At 52.4% G+C, this 22753-nt stretch overlaps 5 protein-coding genes and 1 pseudogene across 6 annotated transcripts; 2 read left to right on the plus strand and 4 right to left on the minus strand.

The window, feature by feature from the left end:
• Window positions 1–41: 41 nt before the first annotated feature.
• Window positions 42–6426, minus strand: adam9a (ADAM metallopeptidase domain 9a). Its single transcript, XM_058072138.2, has 23 exons — window positions 6037–6426; window positions 5436–5536; window positions 5295–5353; window positions 4926–5081; window positions 4672–4849; window positions 4538–4603; window positions 4403–4474; window positions 4160–4329; window positions 3995–4076; window positions 3768–3901; window positions 2769–2940; window positions 2591–2683; window positions 2385–2489; window positions 2202–2292; window positions 2016–2121; window positions 1760–1943; window positions 1614–1694; window positions 1443–1548; window positions 1243–1381; window positions 1081–1183; window positions 983–1009; window positions 862–917; window positions 42–785 (listed from the first exon to the last, which is right to left on the minus strand). Exons 1-23 carry the CDS (start codon window positions 6116–6118, stop codon window positions 716–718), a joined length of 2433 nt encoding a protein of 810 aa, XP_057928121.2. The 5' UTR covers window positions 6119–6426; the 3' UTR covers window positions 42–715.
• A 761-nt stretch (window positions 6427–7187) lies between these two features.
• ercc6l (excision repair cross-complementation group 6-like) lies at window positions 7188–11770 on the minus strand. Its single transcript, XM_058072123.2, has 3 exons — window positions 11520–11770; window positions 11369–11413; window positions 7188–10564 (listed from the first exon to the last, which is right to left on the minus strand). The coding sequence occupies exons 1-3, from the start codon at window positions 11573–11575 to the stop codon at window positions 7240–7242; spliced, it is 3426 nt and encodes a 1141-aa protein (XP_057928106.2). The 5' UTR covers window positions 11576–11770; the 3' UTR covers window positions 7188–7239.
• Window positions 11771–14189: 2419 nt separating this feature from the next.
• On the minus strand, window positions 14190–14891 carry LOC131127998 (myosin light polypeptide 6 pseudogene; annotated as a pseudogene).
• A 1157-nt stretch (window positions 14892–16048) lies between these two features.
• On the minus strand, window positions 16049–21573 carry nudt18 (nudix (nucleoside diphosphate linked moiety X)-type motif 18). The gene is made up of 9 exons (XM_078789385.1): window positions 21223–21573; window positions 20973–21140; window positions 20792–20902; window positions 20617–20719; window positions 19664–19787; window positions 19477–19601; window positions 18249–19406; window positions 18009–18080; window positions 16049–17936 (listed from the first exon to the last, which is right to left on the minus strand). Exons 2-7 carry the CDS (start codon window positions 21132–21134, stop codon window positions 19024–19026), a joined length of 1008 nt encoding a protein of 335 aa, XP_078645511.1. The 5' UTR covers window positions 21135–21140; window positions 21223–21573; the 3' UTR covers window positions 16049–17936; window positions 18009–18080; window positions 18249–19023.
• LOC131128453 (protein FAM240C) lies at window positions 17104–19020 on the plus strand. Its single transcript, XM_058071324.2, has 3 exons — window positions 17104–17241; window positions 17322–17447; window positions 18877–19020. The coding sequence occupies exons 1-3, from the start codon at window positions 17132–17134 to the stop codon at window positions 18983–18985; spliced, it is 345 nt and encodes a 114-aa protein (XP_057927307.2). The 5' UTR covers window positions 17104–17131; the 3' UTR covers window positions 18986–19020.
• Window positions 21221–22633, plus strand: sdhaf1 (succinate dehydrogenase complex assembly factor 1). 2 transcript variants are annotated; one of them, XM_078789390.1, is made up of 3 exons: window positions 21225–21785; window positions 21878–21929; window positions 22214–22633. In XM_078789390.1, the coding sequence occupies exon 3, from the start codon at window positions 22291–22293 to the stop codon at window positions 22537–22539; it is 249 nt and encodes an 82-aa protein (XP_078645516.1). In that variant the 5' UTR covers window positions 21225–21785; window positions 21878–21929; window positions 22214–22290; the 3' UTR covers window positions 22540–22633. The 2 variants fall into 2 exon arrangements, with proteins under 2 accessions (XP_057927312.1, XP_078645516.1); XM_058071329.2 differs by lacking the exon at window positions 21878–21929 and having other exon boundaries at window positions 21221–21841.
• The last annotated feature ends 120 nt before the right edge of the window (window positions 22634–22753 follow it).

Consider the following 22753-nt stretch of genomic DNA (forward strand, 5'->3'; position numbering starts at 1 on the left):
AACACGGCGTAGTTTTAAATGAATGTTTACTTGCGCCCAGAGCGACATAACCATCTTTATTTGAAGTTGTGTTACTATGGTAACTAGCCACGTGCAAGACCTCGGCGAATGAAAGTGACGCAGCACGTCAACCACAATGTTCCAAAGATATTCCGGCAGCCGGAAGTGATGGCGTGATGCATTTTGTCTCAAATATTCCCCGTGTGATGAATGCTGTCACATGAAGAAGTGAACATAAAAAAACCCACACGAGCTCTGATTCGCAGCCACTCCATTTGATTAAAATATTCTATCAAAGAAAGCCCAGGCACCGGAAGGGTGGCGTACTTCCTGGTTTGCATGTCAACAGGGTGATGTCATCAAGTACCAAGCGGTTGGAGATCTCCATTATCATCATTTCACAAACGCAAACATTCCCAGCTGAGGAAATGCCGCCACTGCAGTGACGTCATCGGGTCTATCACGAGACAAGCCACACTGCATGGCGGGACGAGACGCTCAAATGTCAGTGCAGACGTTTGCCAGCAGGGGGCAGCAGTGCTTTGGGTCAACAAACTTCCTGCCTAGTGGTCTCTCCTTTTTCTTCTTCCAGCAGCCAATCAGAGAGAAGAACATCTTTGTGTTTCCCAGGCTAGCCAACTAGCATTAGCATCATCTTGCACCTGTGTCCTGGTGGTCACGAGGTAACAGCTCCCAGTGGGCGGGGCTGAGCCGGCTAGACTGGCGGTGGCGGAGGGGGTCTTTGAGGCACCAGAGGCTGGGACGCCACAACGGGTTTGGGTTTCCTGGGTGGAAGAAAAAAAGCACACGTCTCACGGCGCCACACGGGTCACCTAGAGGTCACAGCGCGGCGAGGCTTACAGAGGAGGCGGCGGCCTGGCAGCGTATGACGGAGCGGCCCTGCTGGTGTCCTCTGCCTACAATCACAGAGAGAGTTAGACGCTGCCGCCATGGCGGAGGTGGCGGCTGGCGAGGGCCTTACCTGCGGCGGGAGCAGGTGGGCGTGATGCTGCGAGGCGAGCAGAAGAAGAAGCCATGAGGAAGTGAACAAACGTACAACACGTAAGACGCGTGCCTCACCCCATCTCTGAGGACGCCGTCGCTGTTGTCCCTGGCGAAAGACGGTGGCTGAGCTCGGGGAGGCGGTCCTCTGCCGGGGTGGGCGGACACGGCGCCGTCGGGCCTGATGACACAACGCCAGTCAGAGGCGGGGAAATGACAGCGGCGATGTTTGGCACTCACTGGTACGCTCGTGGGCGGCCGCGGCCGAGGCGCCGCAGCAGTCGGTCCCTGCGCAGGAAGGCCAACGCCCCCAACGCCACCAGCGGCACAACCAGGAAGAAGAAGACCAGCAGGCCGTCCCTCAGCGACGTGTCTTTGTCTGAGGACATGGGCCCGCGTCACCGCCACGAAGGCAGGGTGGGTGTGTTAAGTCCACGTACCGTTCCAGGTGGGGCCGCTGTCCACGCTTCCCCCGTAACCTTTCACCTCGCAGAAAGGCGGCGCCCAGCCGGCGTGGCAGTGACAGTTCTTGTTGTTGTTGCACACCTGAGAGAGACAAAGTAGAGCTCGGCACGGGGGTCATGTGACTTGGGTGGCGGGCCGTGTCTCACCCCGTGCCCGTGACACTTGTTCTCCACGTCGCAGTCGAAGTTGAGGTCGGCGACACCGCGACACTCAAAGTTCAGACACACCTGGAGGGGAGGGACAGCGCCATCAGCTCCGCCCTTCCTTCCTTCCTTCCTGCCCACCTCCTCACCTTGCCCTCGCCGCACTTGGTGCCCTCGTTCACCATGCCCGGGTCCGGCACGTCCGAGCCCAGCATGAAGTCCACACCGTAGCAGACGGCGCCGCCGATGCGCGTGCTGATGATGGACGGCTCCATGCCGAAGGCCTTCACGCCCTGCACGTTGGAGCACTGCAGCTTCCCGCACAGAGCGTTTCTACAGCAACACAGGCAAGCTTGAGGTTGCGGCGGGGGAGGGGGTGGGGCTGAGGGGCGTCGCCACGGTTACCTGCTCTCACACTTCCTGTAGTGGTAGCTCTGCTTGCCGCAGTTCCCGAAGCGATCGCCTTTGCTGTTAACGTCTTTGAAGCAGACCTCATCCGCCTTCTTGGCCTCTGGGAGAGGAAGCACACCCCCTTTCAGCACAGGACCCCCCACCCCCAATGCCGCCCACCCACCCCCGGGGACAACTCACTGGGCCCGAAGATGCTCCGACACTGGTCATCTGCATGCTGGCACCTGCCGTTGTAGCAGAAGGCCTGCTGCCTCCTGCACGGCTGACCGTTCTGCAACACACACACACACACACACACACACGTCACTGGGAGGGGGCCACCCTCACCTGAGGGCAGCGCCCCCCGCAGGCAGGAGGCCTCACCTGCACAAAGACGTCACTTTGACAGAGAGATGACGAGCCGTTACAGTACTCGGGCAGGTCGCACTCGTCCCTGCCGGCGCGACAAATCGTGCCTCCTGGCAGGAACTACACACACAGACACACACACGCATGCACACGCACACACACGTGTCAGTTGCACAGTCAGCACTTCCTTCCTTCCTTCCTTCCTTCCTTCCTTCCAGCACCTGACAGTTGTAGCAGCACTCTCCATCAGCACACTGAGCTCCCGGCTTCAGTCTGCACGTCTTAAACTCACAGCAGGGGTCGCTCTGGCACTCCTGGGGCGCACACGCACACACACACACACACACACACACACAGTTAGACCAGGTGTGTGTGCGTCACACTGTGCTCCTTCCAGACCTTCTGGGATCCACAGTCACACTCCTCGCCAAAGTCCACCAGTCCGTTCCCGCAGTAGGGGGCGCTGTAGGCCTCATCGGGCTGCGGGACATTCAGGAGACACGACCCCCCCGTCACCAAGATCATCTTCTCAAAGTCGTCGGCGCTGCAGCTGCTGAAGTTTGTGGCGTCCCTGCAGGGACAGGAGACCACCTTGAAGGTCAAGGGTGACCATGACGACGACGTAGAAAATGATTTGGAAAAAGGATTTCTTTACAATAAATACTCAGCTTTTATCAACAATACACAAAAGCTAGCCACGTATCCATGGAGCCCAATATTCCAATTGCATTGGCTTTATTTGCTCAAAGGCAAAGAATTGAACCTTTGTATACACCTCATTACATTCATATTCCTTTCCCCAATCCAATCCTTTATTTATACATGGAATGTATGATAGGAAAGCTGCTCATCACCTTCTAGGTATGCCTTTTAGCGTCAGAGACCTCTAGACATGACATAGCACCCCTATAGTCACCTTTACACTCCTATTACCCAACATAGTAGTCATGATGGGACAAATTAAGACATAGAAACTTGTTTCTGACCTTGTAAATACATTTTTAACATTATTAGAGCCGTCTCGACATGACATAGCACCCCTATAGTCATCGTTACACTCCTATTAGCCAATATGGTAGACATCATGGGAGAAATTAAGACATAGAAACTTGTTTCTGACCTTTTAAATACATTTTTAACATTATTAGAGCCCTCTTGACATGAACTAACACCCCTATAGTCATATTTACACTCCTATTACCCAACATAGTAGTCATGATGGGACAAATTAAGACAGACACTTGTTTCTGACCTTGTAAATACACTTTTTAACACCATTAGAGACCTCTAGACATGACATAGCACCCCTATAGTGAGCCAATATAGTAGACATGATAGATACGCTTTTATCATCATCCCCAGTAGACATGAGACCAAGGGCTGATGGGCGTGTCTTACCTGGCTACGGAGTTCATGATGCAGGTGGGGGTGGGGCATGAGCACGTGCGCGTGTCGTCGTGGTTCATGCCGAGGTTGTGGCCCAGCTCGTGAGCCACGATGGAGGCGAAGGCGGCCACGTTGTTGTTGGTGAACTGGATGTGCGCACGCACACGCACACGCACGCACACGCACACACAGTCAATGAGGAAGAGAGGACCTTTCAAAGTAAAGGTTTGATGACATACCGCGTTGATGCCGCCGCCATGACTCCTGGAGCACACGGTGGAAACGTACGCCATCCCTGCCGTCACCCCGAAACTCTTCTTCCTGCACCACCATCATCATCATCAGCGTGTGTGTGTACATGTGTGTAGGTGTGTACGTGTGTGTGTGTGTGCGTGCACACTGACAGGATGAGCTGTGCCGAGTCGTGGCGGCGGCGAGGCAGCAGTTCCCTCTCTCTCCATTGGGTGAAGCGACTCAGCACCTCGTCGGCTCCTCCCTCCGTGCTGATGAGGTTCTGCCTGGTCCAGATCTCCAGGCCCACCAGGACCACCCTGACGTTCAGCTGCACGTAGATCTGAACACACGTGCACGTGTCAGTGTGTGCACGCCATGCTAGTGTGTGTGTGTGTGCGTGTGCGTGCGTTTACAGCGTCGATGTAGTTGGCCAGGTGAACCATGTCCTCCCTCACGGCGCTCTCGTTGCTCCTCGTGGCCTTGAACTGCAACACAGCACCTCCTGGTTATGCTACGTGGGCGTGCACGTGAGCGCGCACGTGTCTCACCCTTTCGTTGTCCACCACCAGCAGGAGTTCCACGTAGTGGGTTCGATGGAGAACGGCTCGCCTCACCTGGACAACACACACGTCAGCGCCTGCGTTGGTGTTGCACGTGTGCACGTGTGCACGTGCGCGCTCACCCTTCCGTGCCCGTGGATGCTTTGCTGCTCTGTGCGGTTGTGGGCGGGGCGAGCGTGCGGGGTGCCGCACTCCCGCGGCTGTGACGTCACATCCTGCAGGCGGTACAGCAGGTGCTGCTCAGGGGCGGAGTCTAGCGGCTCCATGGCGTAGCTGCCGTGGTCCAGATGCAACACGCCCCTGGCGGGACACACCCCCACACGGCGTTGGTCGCTACTCGGGGGCGGGAGTTGCGGGGGGAGGGGTGTTTTGGTACCTGAGGCCGTCGCAGATGCTCATGGCGACAGACGAGCCCGCCATGCCCTCCACCACGCCGTGATAGTGGCAATGCTTCTGGACATGCGGCACAGACGAGTGCCGTGCTCCGTCTTCGCCGTACGTGAAGACGGTGAAGTCGGCCGGAAGCAGCAGCCTGACAACGACAACAACATGTGTGGACACGACGCCATCTTGGGCTGTTTTCACCGCAGCAACAACCAAAGGCGATGGAGGTCACGGCGCAGGCTGCTTATCAGCATGCAGATAGCGGCGTGCGGCGCGTGGCGTAGCTATCGGCGGCGGCGGATGGCAACACGCTCCTTGGAGATAGCGACATAGCGACGGCGGCGGCGAGGGAGGCACTTACCCGTTCCTCTCCAGATGCACCACATGCTCGTGTCCCCCCACGCCGATCACGTACGACGCCTGCCACAGGAAATGACATGGGTCACACACACGTGGGACGTCGTGAGTTCACAGGTCACAGCAACAAGTTCGATCTCAGCACCTGATTGGGCGGAGAGCCATCGGCGTCCCTCCTCAGCCGGCCTCCGATTGGCCGAGGGATAGTCAGCTGATAGGCGGCCAGGTGCCGCGTCTGCCGGGCGTCTGACCCGGGGAACACACCCAAGACAAGTCGTAAGGAGGTGTAACCACGGCAACCGCCATCTTAGCGTCGCACTGTTGACCTCGACGGGACCACGACGCCGCAAGCTAAGCCGCTTAAAGATCAACCTGTCTGAGCGGGCGTGGCCGGCTGGTCAGGTGAGGCCCCGCCCCTTTTGAGGAGTCATTAAAATGGAGGAACAACTAAACAAACTAAGCTAGCTCAAAATGACGCTAAGAATTCTGTGGGACTTGAGACCAGAGCTACAGTAAAGCTCTTAAGTCCAAACGGATGAAGGGGGGACCCTCACGTGGTCCTGGCCAGCGTGTCCGGGTGCGGCGAGACAGGTGTAGGTCACGTGACACTCCACACCTGCAGGGGTCTTAGATCGTGTCAACATCATCTAACGTCCTCTACCGTAACGTAGGAAGTTGTTTAGCTTTAGCTTGTTTAGCTTGTAGGACATTCTACATTAACTCGTGTGACCCCCCCCCAACCTCACCTCGACATTGCCAACTTCCGGTCATCAGAAGCAGCAAAGAGCAGATTTCCAGCAGCTTCTCTCTTCCTCCCATGATCGTCATCGTCTTCCTGGTTCCTCTTCGTGGAAGCTCGGCGGCGGTGAGCCCGCTCGGAGATTCATAGTCTGCCGCCGGGAGCGTTGGCCACCTCCGGCCGGGTCATCCTTGGGAGAGCTGGCTAGCTAGCTGGCTAGCTTGTGTTGGCTCCTCGGCGTCCCAAACCGACCTAGGACCCGCTTGACCCGCGAACGTAGTCACAAACACACGACGCGCCTTGGCGTTCGGGCGGTTCTCCGAAACGAGCGTCCGAAGCCCCCCGAGTCACGTCCTGAACGCACCTTCAAAATAAAAGCCCGCTTCTTATTAGACATTCGAAACAGGTTTGTTTTAACATTAGGGACTCGGCAGATTTAGAAACAAATTCGAATTTTAAATATTCTAAACTTTAATAGGACGCCCCTACCGCGTTCGGGCGGTTCTCCGGAATGTGGGTCCGCAGATGGCCCTAAATGAACGCGCCTTCAAAATAAAAGTCAATTTCCTGTGGGACATTCGGAACAAGTTTCTACATTTGTGACTTTCGGGCCCACCGGAAGAATCTTCAGAAACGTTCTAGAAACGTTTTATACTTTTAAGCCTTAGCGTTCGGGTGGTTCTCCGGAATGAGTCGATGTGTCCGCCCTGAATGAACGCACCTTCAAAATAAAAGTCAGTTTCCTGTGGGGCAAGTTTAAGCACGAGAAATACTTTACCACCCACACTGAGATAAAAGTCATGTTATGACATCGAATAAGAAACGAGCACGTCAACTCCCGTGGACACAATGCATTGTAACAACAAGGGTAGCGGTTGCTGTCACGTGACAAACCGCGGAACACACAGTAACCATTCAGTTATACAAAACTTTATTTGTATCCGATGTTGGCCGGGGGGGGGGGGGGGGGGGGGGGTAGAGTGATGATGCAAACATAAACATTCAGGTAGCAGAAGAGAAAAGTCCACTAAATTACAAAGTGCTGCATTTCTCAGCCCCCCCAATCCCCCCCCCCATCCTTCAATTTTCCAATTCCAATTCCAGGATAAGTTTGTTGAGAAAGAATAAAGTGAGCCATGTCCCGCCTAACAACTAACAAACACATCTACTGACGGCAGTCCGGTCGGCCATCTTGACGAGGATCCGGAGCTTACTCTTTGGAACCAATCTGGCGGTAGAGCTGGATGGTCAGGCACTGGATCTCAGGGTCCCCGGGTTTGATGTCGATGGCCTTCAGGAACGAGGTCAGCGCCTCGTTCAGTTTGCCCTGGCTGAAAAACTCATGGCCTCGAGTCACCAGGGACTCGTACGTGTCCCCAGATGAGGACTTGATGACTTTGTCCGGCGCCGTGTCCGCGGCGCACGGCTCCATCCTCTCGGAGGACGCTAGCTCGGGCTCGCCGGTGGATTCCTCCAGGTTACCGTCTTCCTCCTCTTCTTCCTCTTCCTCCTCTTCCACCTCCACCTCGTCGGAGCACTTCTCTGAAATGTCCTCGGCGGGGTCCTCGTCCTGCTCCTGCTTGTCCATGTCTTCAATGATGGAGTGCAGGAGCGAGTGGCGTGACGCCACGGAGGTGTTGCGTCCCATGCTCTTCCTCAGCCTGGCGGGGGAGGAGCCGGGAAACCCGGACTTGGGCGTGGAGGACCCCAGCAGCTGGAAGGAGTTGTTGATGGACTTGGGCCGGTCGCCGTACTCCTCATCGCTGTCGTACAGGACGCCGCCTTTTTTCTTCTTGGACACTATGATGACGGACTCGTCCGCTTCGGAGACTTGGGACCTGGACAGGCTCCGTCCGAGGGCTTCCTTTTGCTGCCTCTCCGTCAGGGACACGTCCACGTCAAAGGCGCCATCCGTCTGCAGCTGAGACAGCAGCTTCCTCTCCTCGTCCTCCACGGTGCTCTGGTAGGAGATCTCGCTCTCCTCCAGCTGCAAGTTGAAGTTTCCTTCGATGAGGTCCGAGCCCGCGCTGCATCTGGACCAGGAGTCCACCTTGAGGCTGGAACAGGATGACTGCGCGGCGGAGAGCCTGTCTTTCCCGAAGGATTCCCCAACGGCGTCCGCGTCGTGTTCCTCCCGGCCGACCCCCTCCGTCAGAGACAAAGACCCAAACATGTCCTCGGTGGAGCGGTGGACCACGTGACTCTTCTCCAGCTTGTCTTCCGACTCGGTGTCGCTGCCGGTCAGATCGATCGGGGCGTTCTTCTCTTGGGCGTCGTCGCTCTTGCCGGAAGTGGTGCGGGGGCGTGGCGACAGGGCGGACCTGGGTCTGGGTTTCACGGGTTTGTTCTCATGAGATCGTTCTTTGCGCTCGCTCCCCGGCTGTCGGATCCACGCCGGCTCCGTGGTGGCCTCCACGCTGGTCGCGAACTGCATCTGGAGGTCCGACTCCGCCTTCACCAGCTCTTGGGCCTTCTGGACCCGATCCTCGATGTAGTTCTGCTCGGCTTTGTCGTGCAGGGAGTCCTCGTGGTCGGTGTTGAGGGAGAACATGAGGTCGTGATCGGAAATGCCAAACATCTCCATGGTGTGGAGGCGGGCGATGTGGCGGTCCAGCTCCGGGTCGGTGAGCCTGTGCTTGGAGTGCATGGACTGGAGCAGCTGCTGCGTGGACGAGGAGCGCGTGTCCTCCAGGGTGAAGAGCTCCTTCAGCTCCTGCTTGCTGAAGTAACGGAAGGGGTTCTTTTTGTCGCCCGTGTTCTGCCTGATGAGCGAATCCTTGAAGACCTGCCGCCTGTAGATCTTCTCCTCCACCGTGCCGCACGTGATCAGCCTGTAGATGACCACGTTGGCCGTCTGGCCGATGCGGTACGCCCGGTCCACCGCCTGGGCGTCCGTCATGGGGTTCCAGCTGGGGTCGAAAATGACCACTCGGTCGGCTCCCGTCAAGGTGATGCCGACCCCGCCCACCTGCGTGGTGAGAAGGAAGACGGAGTAGGAGTGGTCCCTCTGGAAGAGCGTGATGAGGCGCTCCCGCTCCGCCACCTGAGTGATGGACCCGTCCAGCCTGAGGGCCTTGACCCCTCGGTTCCTGAGGATGCGCTCCATGATGTCCAGCACCATCCTGTAGTGAGCGAAGACCAGCGTGCGGTGACCTTCCTCCCGGAGACGTTCCAGGAGAGCAAACAGGAAGACCAGCTTCCCCGATTCCGATATGAGCGTCTTGTCGGGAATGTTGGCGATGGTGTGGCCGCCCATCTCCGCGTCGCTGCTCTGCTGCCTCTTGGAGGGGCTGTCCTTCAGGCCCAGCTTGGCGATGGCCCGAGCGGAGAGCAGTCTCGGGTGGTCGCACAGCTTCTTCAGGAGGGTCAGCTCGGCCAGCGGGGACCTGGAGGTCATGAGCAGCTCCTTGATGTGGTCCAGGGATATGAACTTCCAGTAAATGTCTTCCTGGATGCGACTGAGGTACGTCCAGACAATCAAGTCGTTCTTCCTGGTCAGCGAAGGCATGGCGGTCTCGGACTCCTTCTGGTCTTTCCTCCTGGCCCCCTTCGCCCCTTGCGACTTGCCCTGGACCTCCTCTGCGTGTTTATTCTGCTGCACCTCAGACTTGGTCCTGCGAAGGAAGTAGGGCTTGATGATGGTCATGAGGTTCTCGGACATCCTGGACCCCAGGGCCCGCTCCCCCGGAGTGGCGTCCTTCTCCCGCGCTCGGGTGATGGGGTTCTCGTACTGCATTTTGAAGGTTTTGGCCGTGCCCAGCAGAGTTCCCTGGCAAGCAAAGTCAAAGAGGGCCCACATCTCCCGGAGGTGGTTCTGCACGGGGGTGCCGGTGAGCAGCAGTCGGTTTCTGGAGGGGACGGCGGAGGCGCTCTTGGCCGTTTTGGTGGTGCTGGTCTTGATCTTGTGGGCCTCGTCCAAGATCACGTAGTCCCACGTGAACTCCCGGCCCTGGTAGGACGACAGCAGCTGCCAGTTGTTGATGAGCATCGTGTACGTGGTGATGATCACGCCGCTTTTCCTCTGGATCTTCTCCAGGTTCCTGCTGCGCTCGGCTTTGCTGGTGCCGTGATACTCTTTGACCCTCATGCCCGGGGTCCACTTGGCAAACTCCTTGGTCCAGTTGCTGATGAGGGACGTGGGCATGACCAGCAGCGCGTGTTTCACCAGCTCGCTGTCGTACATCCCCGACAGGAAGGATATGACCTGGATGGTCTTGCCCAGACCCATGTCGTCTGCCAGGATCCCGCCTTTCTTCCCGTCTCGGTAGAGGCCGTACAAGAAGGCCACGCCGTCCCTCTGGTAGTTGTACAGCTTCTGGTAGAGGTCCTTGTAGAGCATCAGGCCGCTGTTGTTCACGTCCACGAACTGGTCGGCGTCGTCGTCCTCGGAGGAGCTCTGCGCCAGAAGCTCCTCGATCTTCTCGATTCTCTTCCGCAGCTTTTCGCTGTGCTGGATTTTGTCGGCCATTCTGAAGAGCTCCAGAGCCTTGCCCAAGTCTCCTTGCCTGGCGACGTCTTTCCCCTGTTGAATGTACCTGCCGGCAAGACACATCAGCGCTTCAGTCCCACATCGGCCATATTGGAGCGCCGGCTTCCACTGACGGGATGTCAATGTGATGACCGTGGGTGAGGTCCAGTGTTGTGCTAGCGTTAGCCATTTAGCATCAACGTCATCACAACCCTCACGGGTTCCCACATCGGAGAACATTAGGATGGTGCGTTCAAGGACTATTCTCCGCTCACAATAAACATTCAAAAAGGGTGGGATTTCTAATGAATGAATAGTTCCAGTAATAGTTCTAAAATGCGATTAATCGCCATCAAATATTTTAATGCATTGACAGCTCTCATAATAACAGGTACTCAACTTTATCATCACATCTATTTATACGCCTCACGTGACACATAAATATTCAAAATATCTCTTTGAATGTCATATCTTTAAGATGGATATTTATTGAGTATAAAAGGGTTTCATATGAATAACAATAAACGAGGAAAGCCAAGGGTTTTGATGTTCAGCTTCAGGACATATTTTCATCTGCGGTAGCTCGTTGTGACCACTAGATGGCGGTGTTTAGCGTGTGACGTGTTTCGTGGCGACTTAAAAAAAATGTTTTCTTTGTGATATTAACAGTGTTTGAATGTGTGTCATGTGACATTTACATCCGCTAACAACGATTCATATTTCACATTGCATTTTAATTTCTGGTGCTGCTGTGAGCATATCTAGCGTATGAAGATCCATGTGGCATACTTAGAGATGGCTAATACCCTTAAGAAGAGTGATTCAAGTATTATTAGAAGTATGATTATGATGACAGTATTATTATTGTTACCTGTTATAGCCTTCCATGGTGTCCTTTGGCTCCATGGATAAACACCTGGGAGGACAAGTTGGCTGTTAGCTTCTACTTAGACTACGACTTATAGGTAACATTCATAACATGCAGGCTAATGCTAACTCTCGTGGCGTCAACATCGACTTACCTCTCCATCTTTTTGTTAATTTCATCCACGTCGCCATTAAAGTATCCCCCGTTCATCTCGGAACCGTAGTCTTGGACCGGAACCACAGCAAGTCCTGCGCGTTAGCGATGAAATTAAAGATAAGTCGACGTAGGACGCGTATTGTTTTGAAACACAGCTCGCCCCGCCAAATCCCTTGAATTCAGCGCAGACGACGTGGTGACGTCGGGTACAAAGACGTTGTCCAATCGGAGAGAAGGACGACCGAACAAGGCGGGGCATTGAGCTGAGCGCAGCCAATGAAACGAGTTGCCGACACACGACACGGAAGTGGCCCTTTGTAGCCTTTCACCGGCAACGTCAATAAAAAACAACAAATTGGATTTTACTGCCGTACTGAAAATATTCCGATTTTCCGCACACTGAGAAAACTTGCTATGTTTTGATGTTTGTAGGTGACGTTGAAACGTGACGTTACGTTAGAAGATAGAAAAAAGTGTAAAGCCTTGTCATAGGAACGTTTTAAAGCACTAATCGTTCAACACCGCTACCGCTATTAAAGTCTGTCTGAGTGTATAGCGCTATTATTGTTACATTTTTTATTATTATTGTTACATTTATGAGCACCTATGATGTCACTTCCTCTTTGTCAAAGTGTCTAATTTGGATTAGATAGACTTCCTTTATTGTCATTGCACAATAACACAGCAGGGAAATTGCCAACGAAATGTCGTTGCCTGGCTCCCGTATCATTTTCATAGCTAGACACCTATATAAACATGTGTGTTAGCATGCTAATGTTAGCACATTAGCATCGCCAGCATGTTACCATCAGCATAGTAGCATTTTTAGCCATTTTCATAGCAAGACACCTATATAAAGACGTGTGTTAGCATGCTAATGTTAGCACATTAGCATCGCCAGCATGTTACCATCAGCATAGTAGCATTTTTAGCCATTTTTGTAACTAGACACCTATATAAAGACGTGTGTTAGCATTCTAAGGTTAGCACATTAGCATTGACAGCATGTTACCATCAGCATAGTAGCATTTTTAGCCATTTTAATAGCAAGACACCTATATAAAGACATGTGTTAGCATTCTAAGGTTAGCACATTAGCATCGCCAGCATGTTACCATCAGCATAGTAGCATTTTTAGCCATTTTTGTAGCTAGACACCTATATAAAGACGTGTGTTAGCATTCTAAGGTTAGCACATTAGCATTGACAGCATGTTACCATCAGCATAGTAGCATTTTTAGCCATTTTTAATAGCAAGACACCTATATAAAGACATGTGTTAGCATTCTAAGGTTAGCACATTAGCATCGCCAGCATGTTACCATCAGCATAGTAGCATTTTTAGCCATTTTTGTAGCTAGACACCTATATAAACATGTGTGTTAGCATGCTAATGTTAGCACATTAGCATCGCCAGCATGTTACCATCAGCATAGTAGCATTTTTAGCCATTTTTGTAACTAGACACCTATATAAAGACGTGTGTTAGCATTCTAAGGTTAGCACATTAGCATCGCCAGCATGTTACCATCAGCATAGTAGCATTTTTAGCCATTTTTGTAGCTAGACACCTATATAAAGACGTGTGTTAGCATTCTAAGGTTAGCACATTAGCATTGACAGCATGTTACCATCAGCATAGTAGCATTTTTAGCCATTTTTAATAGCAAGACACCTATATAAAGACATGTGTTAGCATTCTAAGGTTAGCACATTAGCATCGCCAGCATGTTACCATCAGCATAGTAGCATTTTTAGCCATTTTCGTAGCTAGAAACCCATATAAAGACGTATGTTAGCATGCTAAGGTCAGCACATTAGCATTGCTAGCATAGTAGCAATGTTGTAGTAGTTGTACTAGCATGTAGCATAGTTAGTAGGTAGACCTGAGCGCTGACCCTGATCTCTGGTACTGCTCTACAATGGTTCAGGTCCTATCTGGAGGACAGGTGGTTCTTTGTTGGAACTGGTACTTGTGTCTCAGACCAGGGTTAGGGTTAGGGTTAGGGTTAGGGTTAGGGTTAGGGTTAGGGTTAGGGTTAGGGTTAGGGTTAGGGTTAGGGTTAGGGTTAGGGTTAGGGTTAGGGCTAGGGTTAGGGTTAGGGTTAGGGTTAGGGTTAGGGTTAGGGTTAGGGTTAGGGCTAGGGTTAGGGTTAGGGTTAGGGTTAGGGCTAGGGTTAGGGTTAGGGTTAGGGCTAGGGTTAGGGTTAGGGTTAGGGCTAGGGTTAGGGTCAGGCAATGACCCGCATGCTGCCCAGGGGTCAGTCCGTACGTGGACCCCTTAGGCCAGCTAGCACGCCACTATGCGGACCAATGGCGAATGCCGGCGAGGCCAACAGCGTGCTGACTGACAACTGCCAGACCCTCCACCTCGCCGTCGCCCCGAGTAAGCATCTGGCTTCCAAAGACAGCCTGGAAGGAGATAGCCAAGTTGGCGTACAGGAATAGCCACGCTATCTAATAAAGATAATCTGGGTGCCTGAGCTTGCCTGTGAGACAAGGATGAGGGCTATCCGAACCCAAAATGGCGGCGACACCCCACTACCTGATATGACTTATTTCAATTGGAGATTTGCGCTGCTTTTTGGGGGCCACCGTGAACTTGGCCAGTCTGAGCGCCCCCCCCCCCCCCCCCGACCCCCCCAACACAACATTTACGACACAGAGCTTTCAAGCCGTGTTTTTATTGATTGGATCTGCTCTGCCAACGTAGATGTGGAGCATATAGATGATGGAGGTTCTTCCCGTGGTGACCTCTGACCTCATCCGGCCAGGATGTGTTTGACAAACTCCGTGTAGTTGACGTGTCCGTTGGCGTCCTCCTGTCCCGCCATCAGCCGGTCCACCTCGTCCTCCGTCATCTTCTCCCCCAGCGTGGCCAGGACGTGGCGGAGCTCCGCCCCCATCACGGTGCCGTTTCCTTCCTTGTCGAAGACCCTGAGACCCTCCACGAAGTCCTCAAAGTGGGCGTTGTCCTTGGCGCGGGCCACGTGCTGCAGCACGGGCAGGAAGCCGTCAAAGTCCAGCAGCCGGGTGTGCAGCTCCTCGGCTTTGGGCTGACCCAGCAGCTTCAAGACCTCCTGGTTGGTGGGGTTGTGGCCCAGGGCGCGCATCACGTCGCCGCACTGACCGTACGTGATCTTCATCTCGCCCGTCGGGGTCTCGTCAAACAGCGTGAAGGCCTCGCGAAACTCTTCTATCTGCTCGGCGCTGAATTCCACCACCGTGCTTTTCAGGTCCACCGGAGCTTCCGGCTCAGGTTCTGGCGCCTTCGGAGGGGGCGCTGGGGTCTCCTCTTTGGCCTTCTTTGCCTCCGTGCTCTTCTTTGCTTCCACTTTCTTGGGGGCCATGTTGGCGAGCGGCGGCCGGACGGCGCATGACCTTCTTATAGGCGGCGCCGGGCCCTGGGGGGCGGAGCCACACAAGCGGCTAGGATGACCAAAGATGGAAATGAAGATTGGAATAGAAACCCTTAACCGCCAGAATGTCACCTTGGCCACGTTCACCCTGATAAGCAGGAATAGAGGAGAGTGTGAAGGATCCGCCTCTCCGGGACCCGGACGTCTCCATGGTGACCATGACGGACACGCGTCACTGACTCTAACCAGCTAGCTCCATCGGCTGCTGGATGCTAACATCCTTGATTCAAGGACACTCGTCCACCCAAATGGATGGGACAGTGTGGAGTTTACGGATGTTCTTTCATCCCGACTCGTGTCTGGAGACTCGGTGTTCCACCCGAATGCGAGGTGCGTCTTCATGCACACACGTCCCCAGGGATGCCATGGTTTAATCAGGCTAACTCCCCAGTAGGTACCAGTAGGGGCCCTGACAGGGTCTGTTGACCTTTTGGACTAAAAGAGTTTCTGAGCCAGTGGCGGAACCTGAGGAACAAGACAGGGTCCAGGGGGAACCGGCCCCAGGTCAGCTTGAGACTTTTATTGGGGACAAGTGTCCCCAAGAAGTCGCAGTCGCGCTTTTCACTCCGCAGCAGCACTGCTTTGCAAGACCGAGTACACAGATTTTAATAAGCTATTCTTGGGTATTGCTGTTAATACTTGCATATTGATGCAGAAGGAGTTAATACTTGGATATTGATGCAGAAGGAGTTAATACTTGGATATTGATGCAGAAGGAGTTAATACTTGGATATTGATGAATAACGAGTTTGTACTTGGATATTGCTGAATGAGGAGTTAGTACTTGGATATTGCTGAATGAGGAGTTAGTACTTGGATATTGATGAATAACGAGTTAGTACTTGGATATTGATGAATAACGAGTTAGTACTTGGATATTGATGAATAACAAGTTAGTACTTGGACATTGATAAGTCATGAGTTAATAATTGGACATTGATAAATCATGAGTTAATACTTGGATATTGATGAATAACGAGTTTGTACTTGGATATTGATGAATAACGAGTTAATACTTGGATATTGCTGAATGAGGAGTTAGTACTTGGATATTGATGAATAACGAGTTAGTACTTGGATATTGATGAATAACGAGTTAGTACTTGGATATTGATGAATAACAAGTTAGTACTTGGACATTGATAAGTCATGAGTTAATAATTGGACATTGATAAATCATGAGTTAATACTTGGATATTGATAAATAATGAGTTAGTACTTGGACATTGATGAATAACGAGTTAATGCTTGGATATTGCTGAATGAGGAGTTAGTACTTGGATATTGATGAATAACGAGTTACTACTTGGATATTGCTGAATCAGGAGTTAGTAGGTGGATACTAACGAATAACGAGTTAGTACTTGGATATTGCTGAATAAGGAGTTAGTACTTGGATATTGCTGAATCAGGAGTTAGTAGGTGGATATTGACGAATAACGAGTTAATACTTGGATATTGCTGAATAACGAGTTAGTACTTGGACATTGATAAATAATGCGTTAGTACTTGGACATTGATGAATAACAGGTTAGTACTTGGGAATTGATAAATAACGAGTTAATACTTGGATATTGCTGAATCAGGAGTTAGTACTGGGATATTGCTGAATAAGGAGTTAGTACTTGGATATTGATTAATAATGATTCAATGCTTGGACATTGATAAATCCAGCCTTAGGCCACCTGGGCTGTGGGGGAATGGTCCAAAGTATATAGAAATACTATATAGAAATATACATAGAAGTATATAGAAATATACATAGAAGTATATAGAAATATACATAGAAGTATATAGAAATATACATAGAAGTATATAGAAGTTTTAAGTTTTGATGTCTGTAGGTGACGTTAGAGGATAAAGGGTGAAAGGCGTGTTGTCATAGCAACCATTCAACACAACTATTGCTGTCTGTCTCGTCATAGTGTTCCAGTCATCCAATCATTGTGATGATTGACGTGTCCATAAAGTGTCTTTCAGGTTGATGACATCATTACCCAAGCAGCTCGTCTTTTATGTCCTATCGTATCCATGGCACACACACACACACACACACACACACACACACACACACACACGCATGCACACACACACGGTAGAGTGAAAAGTGACAGGACTTGATCAGAAATAAAGATCATATGACCAGCTCGGTTTCACAGCAACTGTCCAAACAGACGCACACACAAGGTGGATGTTTGTGCTCCATCGGCGTTCCCTCAGTGTTCCATCGGCGTTCCCTCGGTGTTCCATCAGCCATCAGCGTTCCTCCCACACGGACGTCTGCTATCAGCCGGAACCAAGGTTGGTGTTTAAATCCCATTTTATTCATCTTATTTCCTCCTAGCGCTCCATAAAAGATGGCAAATCCTTGCCCCCCCAAGAGAGATGAGCCTGGCGCTGATCCACGACAGACAAAACATCAGGAGCTTCTGGGAGAACAGGATCCACGTCCACCACCAGCACGCCGCCAGCGAGGAGCGCAGGATGAACGCCAGCGCCCTCCACAAGTCAGCACCGCCTCCATCGCATGGGAAGGACGGCTGGATCCCTTTGTGCTACATGACTAGAAAGGACAGCTCTGGTCCGACCTGATAGGGCAGTTCTAGTCAGACCTGATAGGGCAGTTCTAGTCAGACCTGATGGGACAGTTCTAGTCAGACCTGATAGGGCAGTTCTAGTCAGACCTGATAGGGCAGTTCTAGTCAGACCTGATAGGGCAGTTCTAGTCAGACCTGATGGGACAGTTCTAGTCAGACCTGATAGGGCAGTTCTAGTCAGACCTGATGGGACAGTTCTAGTCAGACCTGATGGGACAGTTCTAGTCAGACCTGATGGGACAGTTCTAGTCAGACCTGATGGGACAGTTCTAGTCAGACCTGATGGGACAGTTCTAGTGAGACCTGATAGGGCAGTTCTAGTCAGACCTGATGGGACAGTTCTAGTCAGACCTGATAGGGCAGTTCTAGTCAGACCTGATGGGACAGTTCTAGTCAGACCTGATAGGACAGTTCTAGTCAGACCTGATGGGACAGTTCTAGTGAGACCTGATAGGGCAGTTCTAGTCAGACCTGATGGGACAGTTCTAGTCAGACCTGATAGGACAGTTCTAGTCAGACCTGATGGGACAGTTCTAGTCAGACCTGATAGGACAGTTCTAGTGAGACCTGATAGGACAGTTCTAGTCAGACCTGATAGGACAGTTCTAGTGAGACCTGATAGGACAGTTCTAGTCAGACCTGATAGGACAGTTCTAGTCAGACCTGATAGGACAGTTCTAGTCAGACCTGATAGGGCAGTTCTAGTCAGACCTGATGGGACAGTTCTAGTCAGACCTGATGGGACAGTTCTAGTCAGACCTGATAGGACAGTTCTAGTGAGACCTGATAGGACAGTTCTAGTCAGACCTGATAGGACAGTTCTAGTGAGACCTGGTGAAGGTGATGGGGTGATTCCTTGATCCTAATTGTGATTCATCATCTAAACATTTCCATCTCCTAATTCGGACGTTCTACCAGCAGTGCTCGCCCCCCCCCACCCTGTCACCCCCAACCGCCCCCCCTGTCCCGCGCTAACCCCAACACCACCATGACAGATAATCCCCCTGCTATCCGTTACTAATCCCCCCATCTCACGTAGCAAGGAGACCGGACCCCCCCCCCCCCGTCCTAATTGTGTGTCTAACATGGCGGGTGATGAGTGATGGGGGGGGCGGGGGCGTTTAGCTAGCTGAGGGCATCAGAAAGGTCCAAAAGGACACGGGAAGCGTGTGTGTGATTGTCATTTGCCAAAGTGAATAATCCCCAACACGGCGGGTGGGGGGTGGGGGGGTTGGGGGGGACAGCTGCCTCGTCTCGGCTCGCCAACATGGCGAGCGCGAGGTGACGTGGTTCGTCTCCCTGGCGGCGTGTCGCTGACCCGTGTCCTCCTGTCCGCCAGGCTGCGGGGGGAGTGGCTTACCTGCCTGGAGAAGCGGAACAAGCACCTGAAGAGCCTGAAGGACGGCCTGGTGCCCAACAGGAAGCCGGAAGCCACCCCATGTCCTTGAAAGAATGAGACAATAAAAGCGTCCTTTCACAATAAGAGTCAGTAGAGGCTGTGCAGAGGTACGACGGACATCTTCCTGCTCCTGTCCAGCAGCGCATCTCTCAGGGCGGGATGCTGGACTTTGTGCCAGAGGTAGCGGGGGTTGTCCACGGGCGGCGGGTGCGGGGCGGGCGGCGTCTCCAGCGCCACGCCGTCCTCGTCACGGCGGGCGGCGTCGGGCTCCAGCGCCACCAGCGTGTTGAAGCACACGCCGTCCGTCCTGCCGTGCTGCCGCCCGTTGTGCTGCAGGCTGAAGACGCCCAGCGTGTTGACGCTGTGCTCGTAGTACGACGACGGCACGGCGTCCTGCGCCACCATGTTGGACGCCCAACTGACGGCGTGCGTCTTGACGGCCGCCGCCACGGGGAGGTGGGGCCTGGGGTCTGCGGGGACACGGCAGAGGGGTTGGGCGGCGAGGGAGGGTACGCGAGGGCGGGGACGGCATTCGGATACCTTTGATCAGCAGGATCCAGACCTGCTCCTCCGGGGTGGTGAAGACCAGGACCAGTCTCTGGACCACGTGGCGGCAGCTCAGGTCCGTGGGCAAGGTGGCGGGATGCCAGGGGTCCCGGTGGTACCTGAATGCACCGCAGGGTCAGAAACACGGCAGAGTCACGTGACGCCTGACTCCGCATCGTACTTCAGCCCAAACTCGATGAGTCTCAGGATGTCCCGCCCTCTGAGGGGGAGGGGCGTGCGTCTATCCCACCAGGCGGCCTGAAGAGACTCCTGATCAGCCGCCGATGGACTCTTGATGGTCCCGCCTGCAAGCACAGTTCTCAGCGTATAGGTGACTATAGGGGTGCTATTTCATGTCTACAGGGCTCTAATGCTAAACAGGTTGTCCTTCTATAATGTTTACTATAGGGCCGCGCGGTAGCCAAGTGGTTAGCATGTAGGCCGCACAGTCAGGAGATGCTTTCGATTCTCCGCTCAGGCATCTCCGTGCGGGCCCGGCTTTTCTTCGGGTACTCCGGTTTCCCCCATTCCAAAAACATGCTAGCATGTTAGCTTCATAGGTATGAATGTGAGTGTGAATGGTTGTTTGTCTATATGTGCCCTGGGATTGGCTGGCCACCACTGCAGGGTGGACCCCGCCTCTAACCCCCGTCCCCACTGATATAGAAAATGGATGGATGGATGTCTTCTATTGGGTAATGGGAGTGTTGAGGTGCCTATAGGGGTGTTATTTCATGTCTGGAGAGCTCTATTAATGTTAAAATGTATATTTAGAAGGTAGTAAACTGGTGTTCTATGTCTTATTTTCTCTTTTTAGGTCTACTATATTGGGTAATAGGAGTGTAGAGGTGCACATAGGGGTGCTATTTCATGTCTGGAGAGCTCTATTAATGTTAAAAACTGTATTTAGAAGGTGGTAAATTGTTTTGTTTATGTCCTATTTTCTCTTATGTCGGACATATTTGGTAATCAGCGTGTAGAGGAGACTATAGGGGTGCTATTTCATGTCTGGAGGGCTCTATTATAGTCTAGATGCATATATAGAAGGCTGTAAGTTCTTTTTTTATCTTATATATAAGAGACACTATAAAGTATCGTAGCAGGTCCAAAGCCCCGCCCACATGCGTTGCTGACCTGTGACCTTGGCCAGGAAGATGAAGCGGATCCACTGCGGTCCCTGCTCCTGGATCAGCAACAACGTGATTGGCTCACACTCAAACCCCGCCTCCTCCTTCACCTGCACACAAGCAGGCGTCCAATGCTGCGCCCTGCGGATGGATGGAAGGGGGCGGGGCTCACAGAGACTCACCTCCCTCAGCAGCGCCTCCTGCAGGCTCTCGCCCACTTCCACCCTCCCCGCCGGGAGGTACCACTTCTTATAGCAGTCCTGCTTGGCCTCCTGGACCATCAGCACTTCCTCCTAAATGATATGAAATGAATAATGAGTGTCATGGTGGACTTAGCTCCTCCCCCCCGGCGGCGTCAGGGACCGTGTGGTTGAAGATGACGGCGCAGACGATGTAGGAGACGTTGTTCCTCAGCGAGGCCGGCTTGCTCTGCTCCAGGCCCACGTCGCACGCCGTGACCTCCGACCCCTGGCCGCTCAGCAGGAGCTGCACCTCCTCCTCCACCCGCTCAAGCTCCGCCTCCATGGCCCCCTAGCGGCGAAGGGCAAGAGAAGCACTCTATCAAAGTGCACCCTCCGACACAGAAAGACGACTAATTCGATTTAATACTCACCAGAAAAGTCCTACTACTACCTTCTAGTCAAGGGATTTCTATATCAGCCTCATCAAGTCAATATGAAGGTAAAAGACGTCAATGGGCCGATAAAGCAGCGTCTAACTTCGGCAAATATCTTCAAAAGACCGCCATTGTATCATCAGATATTTATTTATGATATTAGTTATTAAACACAGTTATACTCGATACGAAAAGCTTCTAATGTGGGTTTTAACCGAGAAGAAAACAAACCTGCGCTGCTATGTTTTGACATTTCAGCCGTAATGCTAACCGGAAGCACTCCGTCTGTCACTTTGGAGTTTGTCAGACTAAAAGCCTTCGTTGACACATTTTTGCGACTTAAATAGGAGGTAAATCAAACAAAACATATACAGATGTGTATGGTTTATGACACAATGTCATGATCATACAGCTATTTGCTGTTTCTTCTTTTAGTCGGCATTTGTTCCGTTTTTGAATGAAACCACCGGAAGCTGGGGTTTCATTCCGCGGCCACGCCCACAAAGGTCAACGTTAGCTAACTTACGCCAAGCTAGGCTAACCCAGGCAACGACGTCAAGGTTGGTTTTCCGTCTTCCACGCTGCCCTGGTCTTGCAAACGGACACCGACTGACTTGTGAGGTTTTCTTTTTGTGGGTCTTTTTTGTCTTAGTGGCAGAATAAGCAGCGTTCAAGAAGCTAGGGTTCAACATTTTCTCCTCACAGTAAGTACCGAACATGCTAACATGTTAGCATACATGCTGTGACTAGCGTCCTCGTATTGTACTTCACTAACAAAGTTATTATTTTATATCATGTGTGCATGTATGGTTCAATTGCTTCCTCTTTGGTGGTGTGAAAGTCGTAGTACTTGACTATATTACTACCACTGTAATACTGGTGTACTCAGAACACAGGTCAAATGTTGGTTTAAGTAAGACAGCTGTTACCATGGTGACCACATGGCATCCATGTCAATCACCTGAAGTTGTGTGTTTGCTTCCTCCAGACGTCCAGGCAGAGGACATGACAGCGATCCGGCAGACAATGCACGTTTAGCCGCAGCCACCTTCGTGGAGAAGGGCCATGGCGCGGCACAGCAAGCTGCAGAAGCAGGTCCTGGAGCTCTACCGACAGTTCCTGCGAGCCGGCCGGGACAAGCCGGGTTTCCTCCCCCGAATCCGCGACGAGTTCAGGGAGAACGCCGGCATCAAGAAGACGGACGTGATGCACATCGAGTACCTGTACCGGCGCGGCCAGAGGCAGCTGGAGCAGCTCCGGGACGTCAACACCAAACAGCTGGGCTCCTTCTCCAAAAGTAAAGAGCACAGCTGATCTGTCATGTGACCCAGGTCGACGAAAGACTTTTGACCGACCGGCTCATGTTTTGGTCTTGACCGCACTTTGAAATAAAACTCGTTTCTACTCAAATACATCAAACGATTGTAAATGTCTTTATTTAATACATACATGACATTTGTTGGTAGTTCCGCCCCCACGTGCACCAAAAGATAAAGCAAAAGCAAACAAACATTGAAACTCTTGTAGT

The sequence above is a fragment of the Doryrhamphus excisus genome, linkage group LG3, assembly GCF_037039965.1.
Source record: "Doryrhamphus excisus strain RoL-2023G ecotype Guam linkage group LG3, RoL_Dexc_Guam_v1.1, whole genome shotgun sequence".
In the NCBI taxonomy this organism is placed as follows: Eukaryota; Metazoa; Chordata; class Actinopteri; order Syngnathiformes; family Syngnathidae; genus Doryrhamphus; species Doryrhamphus excisus.

Bases quoted from the DNA above. Each gene is read 5' to 3' on its own strand.
- adam9a (XM_058072138.2), bottom strand. From the start codon at position 6,118: ATGACGATCATGGGAGGAAGAGAGAAGCTGCTGGAAATCTGCTCTTTG. The intron at 1,184-1,242 runs GTGAGTGCCAAA...TTGTGTCATCAG, and splicing joins GGCCGCCCACGAGCGTACCA to GCCCGACGGCGCCGTGTCCG. The intron at 786-861 runs GTAAGCCTCGCC...TCTTCCACCCAG, and splicing joins GCCAGGCCGCCGCCTCCTCT to GAAACCCAAACCCGTTGTGG.
- ercc6l (XM_058072123.2), bottom strand. From the start codon at position 11,575: ATGAACGGGGGATACTTTAATGGCGACGTGGATGAAATTAACAAAAAG. The intron at 11,414-11,519 runs GTAAGTCGATGT...TTGTCCTCCCAG, and splicing joins ATTAACAAAAAGATGGAGAG to GTGTTTATCCATGGAGCCAA. The intron at 10,565-11,368 runs GTAACAATAATA...TCTTGCCGGCAG, and splicing joins ACCATGGAAGGCTATAACAG to GTACATTCAACAGGGGAAAG.
- LOC131128453 (XM_058071324.2), top strand. From the start codon at position 17,132: ATGTTTGTGCTCCATCGGCGTTCCCTCAGTGTTCCATCGGCGTTCCCT. The intron at 17,242-17,321 runs GTTGGTGTTTAA...TGCCCCCCCAAG, and splicing joins TGCTATCAGCCGGAACCAAG to AGAGATGAGCCTGGCGCTGA. The intron at 17,448-18,876 runs GTCAGCACCGCC...CCTGTCCGCCAG, and splicing joins AACGCCAGCGCCCTCCACAA to GCTGCGGGGGGAGTGGCTTA.
- nudt18 (XM_078789385.1), bottom strand. From the start codon at position 21,134: ATGGAGGCGGAGCTTGAGCGGGTGGAGGAGGAGGTGCAGCTCCTGCTG. The intron at 19,788-20,616 runs GTCAGCAACGCA...CTGTGCTTGCAG, and splicing joins CTTCCTGGCCAAGGTCACAG to GCGGGACCATCAAGAGTCCA. The intron at 19,602-19,663 runs GTACGATGCGGA...CGGTGCATTCAG, and splicing joins CTCATCGAGTTTGGGCTGAA to GTACCACCGGGACCCCTGGC.
- sdhaf1 (XM_058071329.2), top strand. From the start codon at position 22,291: ATGGCGCGGCACAGCAAGCTGCAGAAGCAGGTCCTGGAGCTCTACCGA.